We start from the raw sequence: 18,634 nt of genomic DNA on the forward strand, positions 1-18,634 counted from the left end.
GACTTAAGAGCACACATGAAAACTCTAGAAGAAAAATAAGCAAACAAGCCGGGCGGTGGTGGTGGTGGCGCACACCTTTAATCTCAGCACTCAGGAGGCAGAGGCAGGCAGATCACTGTGAGTTCGAGGCCAGCCTGGTCTACAAAGTGAGTCCAGGACAGCCAAGATAACACAGAGAAATCCTGTCTCGAAAACCAAACCAAACCAAAACAAAACAAAAAAATTAAGCAAACATACCCAAGAGGAGTAGACAGAAAATAATCAAACTCAGGGCTGAAATCAATAAATTAAAGAACAATACAAAGAATCAATGAAACTACTAGCTGGTTCTTTGAGATAATCAACAGGATTAACCAAACTAAATAGCAGCTAGAGAGACAATAACCAAATCAACAAAATCAGAAATGAAAAGGGGGCACATGACAACAGACACCGAGGAAATCCAAAGAATCTTATTTTTAAAGCCTGTATACCACAAAATTGGAAAACCTAAATGAAGTGGGTTATTTTCTTGATAGATAGCACTTACCAAATTTAAATCAAGATCAGTTCAACAATTTAAATAGACCTATAACCCTTAAGGAAACAGAACCAGTCATTAAGAGTCTCCCAAGGGGGAGCCCCCTCCCCCCCAAAAAAAACCCAAAACCCAAAAACCAAACTAGGGCTAGATGGTTTTAGTGCAGAATTCCTACCAGACCTTCAAGGAAGAGCTAATACTAACACGCCTCAAAATATTCCCCAAAATAGAAACAGAACATTGTCAAACTCATTCTATGAGGCCATAGTTACTCTGATAACTAAACCACACAAAGATTCGACAAAGAGACTTTCAGAGCTATTTCCCTTATGAACATTGATGCAGACTTGATCAAATACTTGCAAAACCAAATCCAAGAACACATCAAATATACTATCTACCATGATCAAGTAGGCTTCATCCCAGGGATGCAGGAGTGGTTCAACATATGAAAATCTACCAATGTAGTCTGCCATATAAACAAACTGAAAGGAAATACTCATGATCATCTCATTAGATGCTGAAAAAGCCTTTGACAAAATCCAACACCCCTTCATGTTAGAAATTTTAGAGAGATCAGGGATACAAGGCACATATCTAAACACAGTAAAAGTAATATACAGCAAGCTGATAACCAAATTAAATTAAGAGAAACTTAAAGCAGTTCCACTAAGATCAGGGACAAGATTATCTATCCCCTTTCTCTGTATCTGTTCAATATAGTACCTGAAGCTCTAGCTAGAGCAATAAGACAACTAAAGGAGATCAAGAGGATACAAATTGAAAAGGAAGGTGATATGATAGTATACATAAGTGACCCCAAAAGTTCTACAAGAGAATAGCTATAGCTGATCAGTACCTTCAGCAAAATGTCTGGATACAAAATTAATTTAAAAAATCAGTAGCCTTCCTTTATACAAACAATAAAAGGGGTTGGGAAAGAAATTAGAGAAATAACACCACAAATAATATAAAATATCTTTGTGTAACTCTAACCAAGCAAGTGAAAGAGCTGTATGAAAAGAACTTTAAGTCTTTGAAGGAAGAAATTGCAGTAGATATCAGAAGGTGGAGAGATCTCCCATGCTCATGAATTGGTAGGATAGTAAAATGGTCATCTTACCAGAAGCAGTCTATAGAGTCAATGCAATTCTCATCAAAATTTCAACACAGTTCTTTTTTTCTTTTAAAAAATTCATTATAATTTATTCAGATTACATCCAGATTGTTATCCCCTCATGTGTATCTTTCTGTTCCCACCCTTCCTCCATCTTCTACCCTATTCTCCTCCACTAGACCTGTGACAGAGGGGACCTCCTTCTCTTCAGATTGTATGCATCTTTCACATTTTACCAACATAATTCTTTACAGATCATGAAATAGCAATTATTAACTTCATATGGGAACCCCCCCCCTCAGGTAATCTAAAGTAATCCAATACAGTAAAAGAACTTCTGCAGGAATCACCACCCCTAATCTCATGCTGTAGTACAGAACAGTAGTAATAAAAACTGCATGGTACTGGTATAAAATCAGACAGATTGATCAATAGAATCAAAGACAGAGTAACAAAACCACACACCTACAGACACTTAATTTTTGACAAAAAAGCCAAAACCATACTATGGAAAAAAGGAAGCTTCTTCAACAAATGGTGACCCAATTTAAGACCCATCCCATGAAAGAAAACCAACCCTTGACAGTATTAATGATACTCTATTATGCTTGCAGACAGGAGCCCAGCATAACAGTCCTCTGAGAAGCTTTGTTCAGCAGGTAATGAAAACAGATGCAGAGACCCACAGCCAAACATGAGGCGGAGGCCAGGGAGTTTTGTGGAAAGGGGGGAAGGATTGAGGGAGCTGGAGGCGTCCAGGTCACCGTAGAAGACTTATAGAGTCAACTAACCTGGTTGCATGGGAGCTCACAGAGATGGAACCACCAACCAAAGACCTTGCATGAGGTGGACCTAGGCCCCTACACATATGTAGCAGATGTGTAGCTTGTTCTTCATGTAGATCCCCTAACAATTGGAAAAGAGGCTGTCTCTGACTCTGTTGCCTGCCTTTGGATTCTATTTCCCTAGTTTTCTGCCTTGTGTGACCTCAGTGGGAGAGGATGTGCCTAGTCCTGCTGAGATGTGATATGCCGGAGTGCATTGGTACCCATGGAGGCCCTCTAAGGAGAAGGGCAGACAAGAATGGAAAGAGGGGCGTGAGAGGGAGGACTGGGAGGAGGGAAGAGAGAGGGGCTGAGATCAGATGTGAAGTGAATAAATATATTAATGAAAAAAGTAGATGACTACAAGGACAAAAATGTCTTCTGGACACAACAAGGGAGGTGAACATATGGACTTACAGTGGTTGTGACAGCATATGTAAGGACTACGCAAAAGCCCAAGCCAAACTAAGTCTCAGCACGAAAGTGGGAGGTGAGAATTAAGTTCTGCCCCTAGTCCAGCAACTACTAGCAATTTTTAGCTTCTGGGGAAGGAAGGGCCAATTTTTTCCCCTAAAAGAATAGCCCCTGATATCCTATCTTGAACATGCTCCAGGGAAAGGCCACATGTCTAAGAATTCTTGGGCAACACAAATTGACCATGATGGGGAAAAAGACATAAGGTTGGGTGGGAAGGAAGGAAAGGACAAATCTGGGATTTTCGGGGAGGGAAGGTGAATGCAATCAAAATACGTTGCATAAAATTCTCAACTAAATTAAAATAGCTTAATAAAACAAGGAAAATGGAATTTAACACAATTGAAAAATGACATTATTTAAACTAAGTTTCTTTGGCCCAGAGGTTAAGAACAGTGTCTTCAAGTCTGATGATTTGAACATGATTCCTGGGACCTGCATGGTAGAAGGGGGGAATTGATTCCTTCAAGTTGTCCTCTGACACCTCCCAATACAAAAATTATTTACTATTAGTGAGAGTGTTAATACATGACATGTGGGGCGTGCAGTCTGTGCCTTCTGTTTTATTCCACGTTCATGAAGCATTCTACTGAACTTTAGTTGCCACCTTTCTACAGGCCAGAATTGAAGTTATTGCGACTATGGGACTGCTTCAATTACACTGGCCTGTTTGCTTGTCTGAGGAGCAATTTTTGAATTGTTAATTGATTGGGGAAGGTCTAATCCACCATGAGCATTGCTTCAGGGCTTCACCTGGGAATGTGGGCCTAGGTTGTTTAAGAATGCTGGCTAAGCAAGAGTGAACTGGAGAAAGCCAATATGCAGGATGGCTCCACTGTTCCAAACTCTGAACTTGCTTGAATTCCTGCCCTGACTTTCTTTAATGATGAGCTGTGACCTGGAAGTGGAAGATGAAAGAAATAATTTCCTCCCCATGCAGCCTTTGGCCATGGTATCTATTGAAGGAGCAGAAACCAAACCAGGATATGAGAGTTGTAGAGGTGGAGCTCAGGAGACATCTTACTGGCCTGTTAGGTTTATTTTGATCATTAGCACACACACACACACACACACACACACACACACACACACACACACACACACACACACATTTCCTAGTTCTTATGGCTTTGTTGTCCTCATAACCTTATAGAAGTTAAACATTGTAGATAAATAATATCAACTTTAAACATTTAAAATTCACCGTATAGAAACATAGTCAAGGTTCTGCAAGTTTTTGATACAGGATAACTTTTTCCCCTCACATCATCTCTCCAAAAATCTCATTCTGTATCACATCAGGACTTCTTATTCCTGTTGCCTTTCTTCAAACAACCAATCTCTCCCTGCCCCCTTCTTCCTTGGGCATCTCATACAGCATTAGAGCTTTCACATAGCTATCTTATGCTTAGAATAAATATTGAATGAACAAGGAGCTAAAAATTATTCTTATCTTACCTTTCTGTGGGTAAATTGAATTATTTACATTATATCATGTATCTGAATGAGATTTGAAAAATTATGTCATCAACATCACTTTACAAACATCCAGATGCCAAGTATGAATACCAAATATTCTGTCTGGCCAAGTGAGTGTCTATATGCCTAAAACTTTCCATGAGAAGTTTTAGGTAGAAGTAACATGAGTAAATACAGAGTTTTATGTCTTCATTGGCTATTCATCCATTATTTCAGACTGAAAATGTTTATATTAGATTTGTTTATGCTATTAAGAACTGAATTGCTCTGACACAAAACTGACTCAGTACAGTTTGGGAGACTTTTTTCTTGTGGGCTAGCTTAGTTTTCTAAAATTTATTTTGGTAGCATTGGGGATTAAATGACTATTTTGTGTGTGTGTGTGTGTGTGTGTGTGTGTGTGTGTGTGTGTGTATGTGTGTGTGTGTGTAATATGTTTGTAGGCACAGTGTGTGCATGTGCATATGTACATATGTGTGCTCATGTTCATGTGGAGGCTAAAAGGCAACGTTGACTGTTAGTTACTTTGCATCTTTTTTTTTTGAGACAAGGTTGCTCAGTGAGCCTGGAGCGCCCTTATTCATTTAGACTAGATGGTGAATAAGCCCTATGGGTAGTCTTGTCTCCATCCCTCAGTGCTGGGTAAAAGACACAGCCATGCCTGGCTTTTTAAGTTGGTAGTTAGGATCAACCTCAGGACCTCGTGATTGCACAGCAAGAACTTTACTTACTGAACCATCTCCCCAGCTCCTCAAACTATTCTGTGTATAGTTTGCCTGTCTGAATTTCTTCATAGTCTCTTGAATAGCCACTGATTCAGTTTTTAAATGTATGACACCCATGACTTAATTATGACTGACCTACATCTGGTGATGTAGACTCTAGTTAGACTTGTGCTCAGCCTTTCACATAAGATAGTCACCTAGAACCTGCACAACAGGCACAGCTTTAGTTGTTTTTGTACTAGAGTGGGATGAATGGTTTCCATTTCCAGTTTTTAATTGTGAACTCACATTGCCAGGATTTTTGCACAAAATCTACATAAGTCTACCAAGACCAAACCTTCCAGAAAGCTACAGGAATACTGGGAAAATGATAGATGGCAGGTGCTAATATTGCTGTAGGGCGTGTTTCTCTTTGGGGTGATGCTCTTGTTTTTTTCTAAAGAACTTATTTGCATTTGGCTGAATTCCAGCTCACAACATAAAGCCCTGTGTAAGCATAAAGAAACAGCACAATTCCTTTCCTAGTTAGTGAAGCATTTTCTTTTAGCTGAATACATGTATGTGGCTCATTTCAGGCACCAGGTTGTTTGCAGCTGCATATAGGTGCATGCTCTTTTGGCTGTGGTGTAGACTTTATGTTCTCATCACAACTGTCTATAAGAATTTTCTGAACATGCCACCAGTCCTCTGGGCCACTCTATCAGTTGCTGAGAACAGTTGATTGGCTTCTCCCTGATGTTTTATGAAATGAATTAATATTATTCAATAGATATGTATAACATATGGATCAATGTCTTGGACTCTAGTGAACGACATCAGCAAAGGTATGGTGATGGCTGAATATATGAAAGACTTGACTTAGCTCTGCCTACTGTGCTCACTGTGTGTTCTTAGCGTTTCTATCTATACCAGGTATTTCCTGTACATTGGGATGCACTCTGTATCTCCATAAGGGCTTCAGTATACTCTCAGACCAGATTCCAATGGCTTCCCTGGCCCTATTCATGTTGGTAGGCTTGAGTCTCTACTTATTTACCCATTGAAAAGGATAATTTTTCTCCTTTCTTTTAAAAATATTTTGTTACTTTTAAAAAAATATTATAATTTATATATATTACATCCCGATTGTTATCCCCTCACTTGTATCTTCCTGTCCCCCTCCCTCCCTTTTCCACCCTATGCCCTTCCCCTAGACCTCTGTCAAGTGGTGCCCTCCTTCCCTACCCTCTGACCACAGTCTTTCAGGTCTCATCTGGATAGCCTGCATCCCCTACCTATGTGTGCCAACATAGTCTCCCCAGCAAGGGAAGTAATCAAATTGGGGGCACCAGAGTTCATGTTGGAGGCAGTTCCCCCTCCCCCTACAACCATAGAGAATGAGCTGTCTGTTAGCTAGATTTGAACAGGGGTTTAGTTGGGCTGTTGGTGGAACAGTTTGTGCAGCCCACTCTGGGTCCAGATCCATTGGCCTTGAGTGAGGTAGCTCAGACACAGGAAGACACATGGTATATACCCATTTATAAGTGGATATTAGTCCAACACAGATGTTCTCTGAGAGACTCCACCCAGTGGGAATCAGGACAGATGCTGGGACGCGTTGATGGACTCAGGGCAGAGCGCTGGAACCAGAGGATTCAGGAGCCCCACGGGGATCCTATTTTAATCCAGAGAGAACATAGATATGGCTATCTTTGTCTGAGTGTTACAGGGGCATTGGTGTACTAATTTTGTTTCCCATTGTTGTAGGCCAAAATCTGACAAAAGCAGGCTAATGCAAGAAGGGATTATTACATTTTATGTTGAGAGGATACAGACAGTTGCAAAGAAGCCATGATGGCATGATCATGGGGCATTTGGTCATGTGCCTGCAGTCAGGAAGCAGAGAGCTGTGACTCTTAATACTCATCTGGCCTCTGTTTTCATTCATTTTGGTCCCCAGATCATGGAATGGTACTTCTCACATTCAGAGTAGGTCCTTTCTCCCTCCTCAGTTAAACCTCTCTGGAAGCACACATCCCAGGTCATTCCAGGTCCACCCAAGCTAAAAGTAATTAATCATTACACCATGATTTGTATGTGTCTTCCCTCTCTGCTTCCTTCTAATTTGGTTGAGTGCCTGAGGCATCTAAGATAGATAAAAATTTCTCAAATGCCCTTGGACATCCTAATCGCACTGTGAGGACCCTTCCTCAACCTAAGGCGGCTGACTATACAGCTTTCCTTACTCCTTAAACACACCTTGCCCTTAGCTAATCTTGCTACCTTAGTTCAGAACTCCTCCATCAGGTCTCGTGAGGTTCCTCACAGCTGTGTGCTCATGATAACTTCTGAGTTCTTTCCATTTCTTTGAGCATTTTGAAATAAAACAAATGCTTTGCTATTTAAAAAAAATATGCTTTCTCTCATTTTTACTTAATTTCCTCCAAAAGTAGTTTATCCGGTTTTAGAATTTCTATGGATAAAGTGCTATTATTTACTATTGCTAGGCTGCAAAACCCTTCCCTTATAGCCATTCTCTTAGATGGTTAAACAACGAAGAAAAGCTACACTAATAGATGTTTGTACAAGCAATGCTATCTCAAAAACAAACACCTACAATATTCACAATTTTGTTTCATTTAATGAAACAATAAGAGATAACAACAACAACAACCACAACAACCATAATCCATTTAGTTTAACTAGACAAAACCTCTTTGACTTGCCTGTGTCATTGGCAGAGAGAATAGTCAAGTGTGCCTGCTCATATGTACACATGTATCTCTGTCTTCCTCCCCTTCTCCCTCTGTCTGACTCTGTCTCTGTCTCTCTGTCTCCCTCTCCCTCTCTCTCTGTCTGTCTCTGTCTCTGTCTCTCTGTCTCCCTCTCCCTCTCTCTCTGTCTGTCTCTGTCTCTGTCTCTGTCTCTGTCTCTGTCTCTGTCTCTGTCTCTGTCTCTGTCTCTCTCTCTCTCTCTCTCTCTCTCTCTCTCTCTCTCTCTGTTCATTTAGATGCAACAGTTGACCTTGAAGGTTGCTTACTCCTCAGGAAGTCATCCATCTAGTTTTTATTTATGGGTCTTTCACTGGCCCTAAACTCACTGGTAGACATGCCATAGGTTTCTACCTCAGCAATTCTAGGATTAAATAGAGATGCTAATCTTCCCCTGAACATTCAGCTCCTCATCATGTGTTACACTTACTTTCCTGACTGAACCATCTCCCAAGCTTGACTTAGAGAATATCCTTGAATCAAATGAGAAAGACAGGTATACCACAGAATTAAAAAAAAACACACAGCGTTATCATAGCAACAAGGAAAACTGGAGTAAAGGAAACAGTTACCTTGGGGTCATGAATCCCAGAAAGCTCTTCATAGATCTTCTCACCTACCATGACAGCAGCCAAGTTCGCTGTGTATGTAGAAAGGCAAAACATACAGAAAATAGCCCAAAGATTCATCAGAAACCTTCCAGTCCAGCATTTTGGAGGTTTGATGGCTGCCGTTCTGCCAAAGAGTAGGGCATAGCAGACGTTCAAGGCTGAGGAGAAGGAGAAGACTTTGTTTCTGTTCCTCCCCTTAGGGGTCATACCAAAGGGGCTCTTCCATTCATACAAAGTGAGAAAGATGGCAGTGATATGCAGAGCCACGAAAATCCCCAGCCACATGGTCCAGTGGAGTGGCCACATGAAGGCTCCAATTGGAGCTGCTGTGTCTCGAGTCCTCACTAAGATTCCCAAACTGGTTGAGAAGAAAGGGCTGGTGAAATCTATCACCTGGCTTCGTGCCGTATTGATGCTGAAAGAAGTGACTGCCATGTTAGCAGTTCCACTAAGGAGATCACCAACCAGACCAGTCCAGTGACCATTTTTCCAAGCTCCATACTTTCCATCCCCTACAATATAGAGGTCAAAGTCAAAGTTCATGTCTTCTGCCAGCTGTTCCAGCAGATCAATGCAGTACCCATAGCAGCACTTCTTGAATTTGATTGGCACTGTATCATTACTGCTATGGAGGCTGCTAAACAGGCTGTCCAATAGGGAAGAGTCAGTGGTCATAGGGTCTAGACAGAGTTGTCCAGCAGGACATAAGCCTTCATCATCTACTTCTCTTGTGAAAACAAATGGGTGTTCAATCAAGGTCACCACTCTCAAGTGTAGCTTGTGTGGGTGGTGGAAGTGAGTTTTGTGCCTCTGGGCCTGCTCTGGCCATATCCCAGAGTCCATGACAATCCTCCCCCCTTGCCAGCTGCCCAGGCGAGTCCACATTGGCTTTCCCACAGGGTCATGCTGCAAGTTCCAGATGAAAAAGTTGTTTTCTGAGCTGATGATGGAGGAGCCTTTTACTTTGATGGAACCACTGAGACCTCTGAAAGTGGTGTTGGCTAAAAACCTGGTAAAGGGGATCAAAGATAGAAAGTAAGAAAGAGAGGCAAAGCCAAAGTCAAGACCCAGTGTTGACCCATGCTTCTGTGACTTAATGAAAAAGCCCTACTAAAAATACTTCTTTTATTTTTTGAGATTACATTATAATCACAATATTTTCTCCTTTCCTTTTCTCCTTTCAGACATTCCCATAAGCCATTTCTTGCTCTCTTTAAAATGTATAGCTACAGGCTGGAGAGATGTCTCAGTGATTAAAAGCTCTGTCTACTTTTTCAGAAGTCCTGAGTTCAATTTCCAGCAACCATATGGAGGCTCACAACCATCTATACTGGGATCTGATGCCCTCTTCTGGCATTGAGGCATATGTGCATATAGAGCACTTATATACATAAAATAAATAAAGTCTTAAAAAATAAAAAGTAAAAAATTTACAGTCACCTTTTTCATTAATCATTGTTACATACATATATGTGTAAATTGTTCAGCCTGAATAATATTCCTTGTATGTATGTTTTCAAGTCTGACCATTTGGTATTGGAAACCAATTAGTACGCTTTTCCCTGGGGAGTCTTATTTTTTAAAAACAAATGTTTTATCTGTATATACTCGTCTTCAAGAATAATATAGACTTTCTGGAAATGTTCTATCTTATTGAACTAATGAGATCTCACCTTCAGGGTCTCATTCTGGAAAGGTGCTTGACAATTGGTTTTAGTCCAAATATTATAATTGATTTTTAAAAAAAGAAGCACTCACTGCTATTACACATTTTTTACAGGCTTCCTACTTATGGAGGGAGGCTCTGAACATCTTTAACATTCAGTTCTACTGCTTATTATTTTTGATTGTGATGAAATCTGTTCTATGAGATTTTTGGTATAGAAATGAGTTTTAATAAATATGTATATTATTTTATAATTGTTTAAAATTACATTCATAACATTAGGGAATAGCCAGCTTTTGTACAATGTTTTTCCTTGTAGAGTAGAAAAATTAGCATATTACCTCTCATGGGCCCAATCATAGACGCATGCTGGATATTATCCACAGAACAAAGAAAAGGATGATAAATAAACTTGCTGTTCCCAGGACAGCCTTAGGCTACCCTCCCTCATTATTAGAGGAAAACAACTGGCTCTGACTCTAGAGAAAGACTCTGCCAAGTCAAAGTCAGGGAAATGACTAACTAAATGACACACGATTCGTAGCCCTGTGAGCCTGAGAACATTCAGTATACTTTTTGACATCGACTAGACCAAAAAAAAAAACAAAAAAAAAAAAAACAAACAAACAAAAAAACACAAACCAAAAACCAAAACAAAACAAAAAAAAAACAAACCTGCTTGGTCACAGCATCTATCTTCTTTGAGCAGAAAGAGGTGATATGAAGAGCTAACACATATACTTTTTTATGGCCTTGTTTTAGATAAAAGCTCAGGCTTTAGTGTCAGGTGGAGCTGTGCTTGAATTGTGGCCCAGTTACCCAGTAGTAGCGACTCTGAGTGGGTTACTTGACTTAAAGATTCAATTCCACCCTTAGCAAAATGGGGAAGCTAATCTTTGGTGTATTACAAGGTTTGCAAACAATGCATGTAACACACAACCTACCTTTTGATGTAGAGCTATTATTATTAGCTGTAGACCAAACCACTGCCTTAGGATAGCCCCTCAACAGTGATTTCAGCATACTCAAAGTGTGGGATGTAGCATAGTAGGTGTTTTGAGGAGCCCAGTGACACAGGTTTAGCTGCTCAGAGAAACACATTCATGAATTGCCTGCCACATGTATTATTCCATAACTTACAAATACAAAAGAAGCCTTGCTAAGAAGTTATGTTGCCACAGAAGGAATATAGAAAAACCAGAGAGTGTGAAATATGCCCTAATTTTCATTAGTTATAAGTGTCAATCACATTTGAAGATGCTACTGTCACTGAAGGCAGTGAAGCCATTTGTTGTGGTGGATTGCATTAATGGCAATCACTCATGTTAGCTCACCCTAGCGGGATGCTACTACTTAAATAAATTCTATTATGCAAGAAGTAATGAAGTCTCAGCTACCTTAGACTTTAAAACTGCTTTCTACTTCAGAGAAGCAGAGAGATTCAAACCATTAAAATCGTATATAGATTAATCAATTGATAGTTCCCTTGGTGCTGTAAAAAGAAGAATGAGTAGGATGATGTTTCTAATGAGATATCTACTTTTACATTTTTAAAAACATGCACACACATGGCTGCTGGCATAGCCCAGGGGATGAAGAAGCTGGTAATAAATGGGCAAGTTTCATTTGGCTAGTTTTGTGATGACATAAAGGGAAAGTTGTAGAAAGAAGAACTCTTCATTAGTTTAAGAGCATTTGGGGGCTTAATGATGATGGAGTTTTAACTGAAAGGACCTGGGAGAGCTAAATGTCTATTGAAATCATCTCAGTAAAGGAATTAGAAGTCTTTCAAAAATTTTCATAGATCACATGATTCCCACAGTCTGGTAAAGACATTTCTTGTTATCGGTGTGAACATTTAACATGGCCATGGCAGAAGGACAGTGTCCGGTGTCTCAGCTACAGGCATTTGTCACAAAAAAGAAAGAAAAAGCAAATCAATCAGGATTCTTAACATCTCCAAACACCACAATCCTTAAATCCTATTGCATATTTTACTGTGAAATTATTGTGGAGAAGTTCTGTTAGAGAATTTGCACTTACGACAGATCATTTGTGTCTATTTTATTTTTCATTTTATAGTGAAGATAAATGAAAACCATCTCATTGATAGCTTTTAGCTACAGTCACCCTCACTATGTGTTCTTTGTGAAAGAAGAGCATTGGGCAGCTAACTCTGGATTTTCTACCTATCTCCTGAAAGATCAAAAGGTTGAAATCCCATCTTTGCTTAAAATGAATCCCACCATGCTCTTCTGTACTTGCCCTGGACTCTTCTTGGATGAACAAGAAAAAAATAGAAAAAGAGGACTCATTTCGTTGGCAAGATAAATGGATGCAAACCACCTGCCACCATGGTTAGCACCTATGTCTACTGAGACGGAAGCCGCCTCATTGCCTTAAAGAGCTCAAAGTCTAGTTATGAAGGGAAAAAAGCAAGTAAACAATTCATGTCATGAGCGATGTGTCTGGGGTTCCCCAAACTTGGACATTTTGACTCAGGATTCTAAAAAGGAAATACTAGAGGAGGAAGAGCAGGGCTGAGTCTTGAGGGAGAAGTTACTCTTTTCCAGCAAGAGAAACTGGGAAATGGCCTTTATTTGGACAAGATGCATGTTGAAAATCCAGAAACTTATGCCAGAGACACTAGTGGTAAAAAAATAATGGCGAGAGTCAAGGAGTGAAAAACAAATTATGTCAGATCTGAGGCCTCGCTGAATTAGTGGGGGAGCCATTGAGGGGATTTTGTGAGTCAGGGACATAATGCTTTCTTTGCCAGGTGTCTAGGTGGTACTTTGGAAGGAGAAAGAAGCTGGGCATAATTCCTGTGTGAGGAAAGATGTCTTTTCATTCCTTCCCTCAAGTCTAATCTTCTTCTCTGTCTGCTGTTCAGCAGAAGAAGCAAAGAAGAGATGATATAACTGAGAGTTATTTCATCTTCATGAAGAAGATTTTAAGGGGAAAGATGCACAGGGTTTATTTAGCTCACAAGCCATACTGAGAATACACGAAACTCAGCTTGACAAGATGTCATACAAAGAAGACCTGCAGGATGTAGTTGACTAGATCCCGGAGAGCAGTGTGGGTATAAAAAAACCAGACAAACATATTTGTACATTTGTTCAATAGAATTGAGAGCTTGCATTAAAAACAATAACAAAATCACCATTTTCTATTCTTATCAGTCAACTTCTCCAACCTGAATATGAACTCTCCTGACATCTTTGAAATTCAGAAATATTATAAAGAAAAGCGGCAGAAACTGTAAGAGATGGTAGTAAACACGACAATCTGATTGGAATGTGAAGTAGGAAACATTAAAATTTAATGTGGAAAAAAACAGGTGGCATGTAGAATACAGAGGTTCATACACCTGCTTCATAAGATTGAATTTTATTTTAATAATAAAACAAGAACCACAGAGATTTCAGAGCAGTTTAATGACATAGCCAGAGGTTTGCAGCAGTTATATTGACTTGAAAACAAGTAAAATGTATACAAGAAGGAAAAATAATGACCCCAAGACCATGTAGAAGAATATTATAATGTATTTGATATTGGTGGGTACACAAATTCATGTAGCTTGAACCTTACTGTAGAAGCAAGAGCCTAGTTTACCACTATGCTTGCACTTGATGTTTTAAAAAACAAAGCTGTTTAGGAAACCTCCCAAGGCATCATTATATGTAAAATAATGAGGCTCAGTGGTTAATTTGACTTTATTAAAATATTCCAATTATGTTATGAGCCAATAGTAAGTGTTGATTTGTAAGGCAACCTAAATAAGATTTTCAGTTTGAAAATTACATTAAACTATCTTTGAGACAGTGTACAGTATATACCAGATCAGTGTGTAATATACTTATGATCTAGTTTGGAAGCCATATGTGCATACAAAATCTTGACATGCTAATTAAAAGATGTTCTTATTCATTTAAACAAATGAAGGTGCTTAAAAATGACATATCAATCATTCACATGTTTAATTATTCACTAAAATCACTATATGCCATACTTTCTTTGTGATCCTAAGTGCATAGTGAAGGTAGTAGTTTATGCATTTAGATTCAACAAAGAGATAAAGAAAAAAACTCAAGAAAGTAATACATGCTGCATGATTTGGAGTACTAGTTGCAAAATAGGGAAAGTAAAAATGGCAAGGGCTTCTCTTTGAGAAGATGACAGTTTATTAAAAACAAGGTCACACATCACGGATATGGGTACCTGTTTGACATATTTGAGGGGCAGGGTAGGTGAAGATGAAACCAGAGAAAATGAATAGAAGAATGAATTTGCAAAAAATTAGCTTTTGTAGGTAATAACAAGGACTTTATCTCTTCTCCATGTGAGATGCACAGTTATTGGTGGAGTTTGAACAGAGAAGTGCTATGTATGACTTGACTTCTGTGCTAATAGGACTGCCATGTTGTTGAATGATGAACTGAAATCTCTAGAGTAGAAACAAGACCAGTTAAGAGGGAATTCCACATACCCAGAAAAAAGGTGATGATGGCATGGGCCGAGGGTTAATTGTGGTAGATGGAGACTTAGATTTTGATATGTCTTTATGCTGAAATAGACAAATTTGCTGATGGTGTAGACATGATTTCCAAGAAAAAGGGGAGTAAAGGGTGACACTAAAGGTTGCCTCAGATATAAAGTGAATAATCTGGATCATCTGGAGTTAATAAAGTCTAAACAGGAGATACAAATTTGGGTATCATGAGCCTATATATGGTAGTAAGAAGAGCCAATGAGATCACAGTGAATATTGTAGAAGGGAAAAAGTCCAAAAGAAACCCAACAGTCCTGGGAACTCAAATAGGTAGAGGTGACACAGGCAAGGAAGACAGGAAGGGGGAAGGGGAAGAAGGAAGCAGACATGGGGAAACACTGTGCTTTGCTTTAGACACCAAGTAAAAAGGTCAGGAAGGCTTTCAAAGGCCCCCAACAATCAGAATAAAGTAAGGGCTTAAAGTGAGCCATTGGGTTTAGGAATGGGTGGCTGGCTGGTGACTTCTATGCAGCATTGTCAAAGTCTTTCAGCTCAGTACTGCTTTGGGAAGAAGGCAAAGAGAGAAGCTGAACATAATTCTTCTTAGAGGGCTGTGCTGTGAAAAATACATCAGTGGGTTATTGATGGAGGTGGAAGATCAAATAAAGCACTACCCGAGTGTTCTACTCAAGCATATATAGTGCATATACACCCAGACCCATATGCACATACATTCTGGTGGTGTGAATACATCGTCTTTTATGCTAATTGGAGGAAGCAGACATGGGGAAATGAATGGGATTGAGTACAAATAGAAAATGTGGTGCTATAAGACGAGATACAAGAGTGATTCTAATATGGCACCCTTGAGGAGACGAAAGGAACTGCACATAGGGCACATGTGGGGAATGACACGCGAAGGCCTTGGGCCAGGTAGGCATTGGACAGATGTCATGAGGAAGCCTGTGTGAGGTCATTACTGACTGCCTAAGTGCATTTAGGGCACTTTAAAGATAAACTATAGAGGGATGAAGAAATGACTCCATGGTTTGGAGCACTCTGCTTTTGCAGAAAGCCTAGCTAACTCTAGTTCCGTGGTATATGACAGCTCTGACCTCCACAGGCACTGATCATACAGGAAAATCATTTGTAAATGAAATAAAATAAATAAGTCTAAAAAATTTTAAATTAAAAAGACAAATCAGAGATCCAATTAGATCCTTTCCCTTTTAATTCATTGAGAGAAATTTTATTGTATTTTCAAAATAAGGTAGAAAATATTTTTGAAAGAAAGGAAGTGAAGGCCTTTCCTAAGAAATAATTGAGATAAATATTTATGGGTCAGGGTTTTGCTTTACCAGGAGAAGTTTTGTGACTCAGTTATAAAAATTATCTGGGCCTGGCATTTTTTTTTCAATTGAATTTTCTCTGTTTTTATTCTTTGAAAATTTCATCCCTTCTGTAATAAGACTCAAACTTGGAAGATAGGTGTAATCCGGAGAACTTAGTGGGTCCTTGGTGGGGGGTGCAATGAGGGAGAGGGGAGTGTTAGCACATAGGTGAAGTGAAAACAGAGAGTAGCAGTGCTGGGCACAGAACGATGACCAGTGAAAGAAGGGCTAACCAAAATGAAGTGTGCTTCAAGAAGCCACATGGGAGTCTGTGATCTTGCAAGCCAAGTAACAAATATAATGAGAGTGGATAGTAGATCACGCATGATATGAAATAATAGAGGGAACAATGCTGGGAGCTAAAGCTTATGTGGGGGTTGGTGTACAGAGTAGGAAGAAAAGCGGATAGCAGATGGATTAACCAAAACTAAGGACGTGTGGAGAAGCCTTAAGAAACCCTACTAGATTGTGAGCTAATTAGAAATACATCAACAACAACAGAAAACAGGAAGTTTGAAGGGAGGAGGAACCCTGGATGGGTGAGCAGTGCTGCTCTCACACAACATGTTATTAAATTAAAATCTTAGTGTCAGGCATGGATTACCTTCCTATGAGTACCCCAGAGCTATCTAAACAGTATAGGCTATTGTCACTACATTTGGTTGTCCAACATAGCCAGATGGTAAGGCCTTAGTGCTAAGATATCCCACACTTAGGTTCCAGGACATTAAGAGAGTTTTCTGACCTTGAATGGGTCAGAAAACTCTCCCTGCTGCCTAGTTTTCATACAGCTGGAAAATGCTGTTCAGCCTGTAAGCAGGGGAAGGGGTTTATATCAGTGCTCTTGCCAACGTGGACTCTGCATCCTACAATATGACTGTCCATGAGGGGTAAGCAAACTCTCTCTGGATTGTATTTGAGGCTTCTTTTACAAGAGGGAATCCATGCCTGTCATGTTGGATGTGGTCAAAAGCAAGGTTAGGAAGGTAATAGTCCCTGGATCAGAACTTATTGATGCTGTTTTGCTAAATGGTCATGTTGTCAAACCACGCTATGAATATATATGCTTATATTCATAGATCTGTGCTGCTCTCAACCTCAGTCAGAAAAATATGTAACAATTTAATAATATTTCAAATTTCTCAGTTAAGCTTTCCTCTTTTCTGGGTCAACTTGGCAAATGATGTTATTCTGGGAATTCACTGCTATTGAGCTGTATAAAATAAAAAATGACTAAGGTTCTTGCGCAATTTCTTCTTGATTGTAGTTTTTATTTTGTTTATTTGAATTAATTTATAGGTTCACTTGCCTTTCCACTTTCTATTTTATGTTGATAAGGACATGAATTATAATCAAAATTTCTTCTATAACAGAGCATCAAATACAGCGTGCTTAGCCAGGTGGCACATGCCTTTAATCCCAGCCCTTGGGAGACAGAGGCAGGTGAATCTCTGTGAGCTCAAGGCCAGCCTGGTCTACAAAGTGAGTCCAGGACAGTCAAGGCTACACAGAGAAACCCTGTCTTGAAAAACCAATATATATATATATATATATATATCATACTTATTTCTTATTGGCTTATAGAAAGGGGAGTTGGCTTTTGGGGGGCTTCTACCTATTAGGTAAGGACTCTACTATTCATCTATGGTCACAGATCATAAATTATTTATGTTTTAGTTTAAAAACACAGTATGACTGCTTTCGTGGGAGAAATGTTTAATTAATTTCTCTAAATGTTGAATGGACAAGACTTTTTTGAATATTTTTTAACTTTTTAAACTAATATTTATCTTTATCTTCACATATAAAATAAGGCTTGTTAACTATATTTTTAGAAGTCTTCTGTGTTCTTGAGTTGTTTAAGGGATAGCATATACAAACATATACAAACATCTCACTTTGTGTGTGTGCTTAAATTATTTTCTCTGTTGTTTATATTTAAAAAACACAGCTGTCATATTATTTGATGTATTTTTATTTGTTGTAGTTTGTTTGTTAAATTAGAAGATATTGTTCTGGTCTTTCTTTCCATGTGGTTTTTAATATGGTCAGATTAGATAGATCTATACCACCAGAAGTGATTTTTATTGTTTTTCTATCATAATTGTACAAATGGTTACCACAGCACTGTATTATGTAGGGCTTTTAGACTTGTGACAATATATCGAATACTTTAAAGACAACATTTGAAAGTTAGTGGATCTCACAGGTATAATTTTTTGAACAAAAATCAACATCTTTTGGTAATGGATTTTCTATTCCTGAAAGAAAGCGGGAGCTAATTAGGGTCTGCTTTTTTGGAGGTGGAACCACATCCCATCCCCTCCTGTGGGCACCTGTTCACCTGTGCCACATACCTTTCTATTTATCAGTATTTACTGCCATTGCAGCTTGTGGCCACTGTCCAAGATGTTTACACCACTCAAATGAATTGTGACAATGTATAAAAGCTCTTGGCAGGGTGTTTCGAATAAATATTTATTATGTGATAACAGATTACTTTTTAAATAGCTACCTTCAAGTTATGAGGAAAACATATTTTGAAATTATGCTATCCTTTTCTTTGGATCATTAGAGCTGTC

The 18,634-nt window shown here is 39.1% G+C and overlaps 1 protein-coding gene across 1 annotated transcript in view; it reads right to left on the minus strand.

Annotated features, from left to right (window-relative positions):
• The window catches only part of GRIN3A (glutamate ionotropic receptor NMDA type subunit 3A), a 189,750-nt gene that overhangs the window by 101,387 nt on the left and 69,729 nt on the right, over nt 1-18,634 (minus strand). Inside the window, exon 3 of the mRNA XM_084783367.1 lies at nt 8,462-9,509. Within this exon, the coding sequence (XP_084639493.1) occupies nt 8,462-9,509 (1,048 nt within the window). The remainder of the gene's footprint in view (nt 1-8,461; nt 9,510-18,634) is intronic.

The sequence above is a fragment of the Acomys minous genome (assembly GCF_964271855.1).
Source record: "Acomys minous genome assembly, chromosome: 1".
Classification (NCBI taxonomy): domain Eukaryota; kingdom Metazoa; phylum Chordata; class Mammalia; order Rodentia; family Muridae; genus Acomys; species Acomys minous.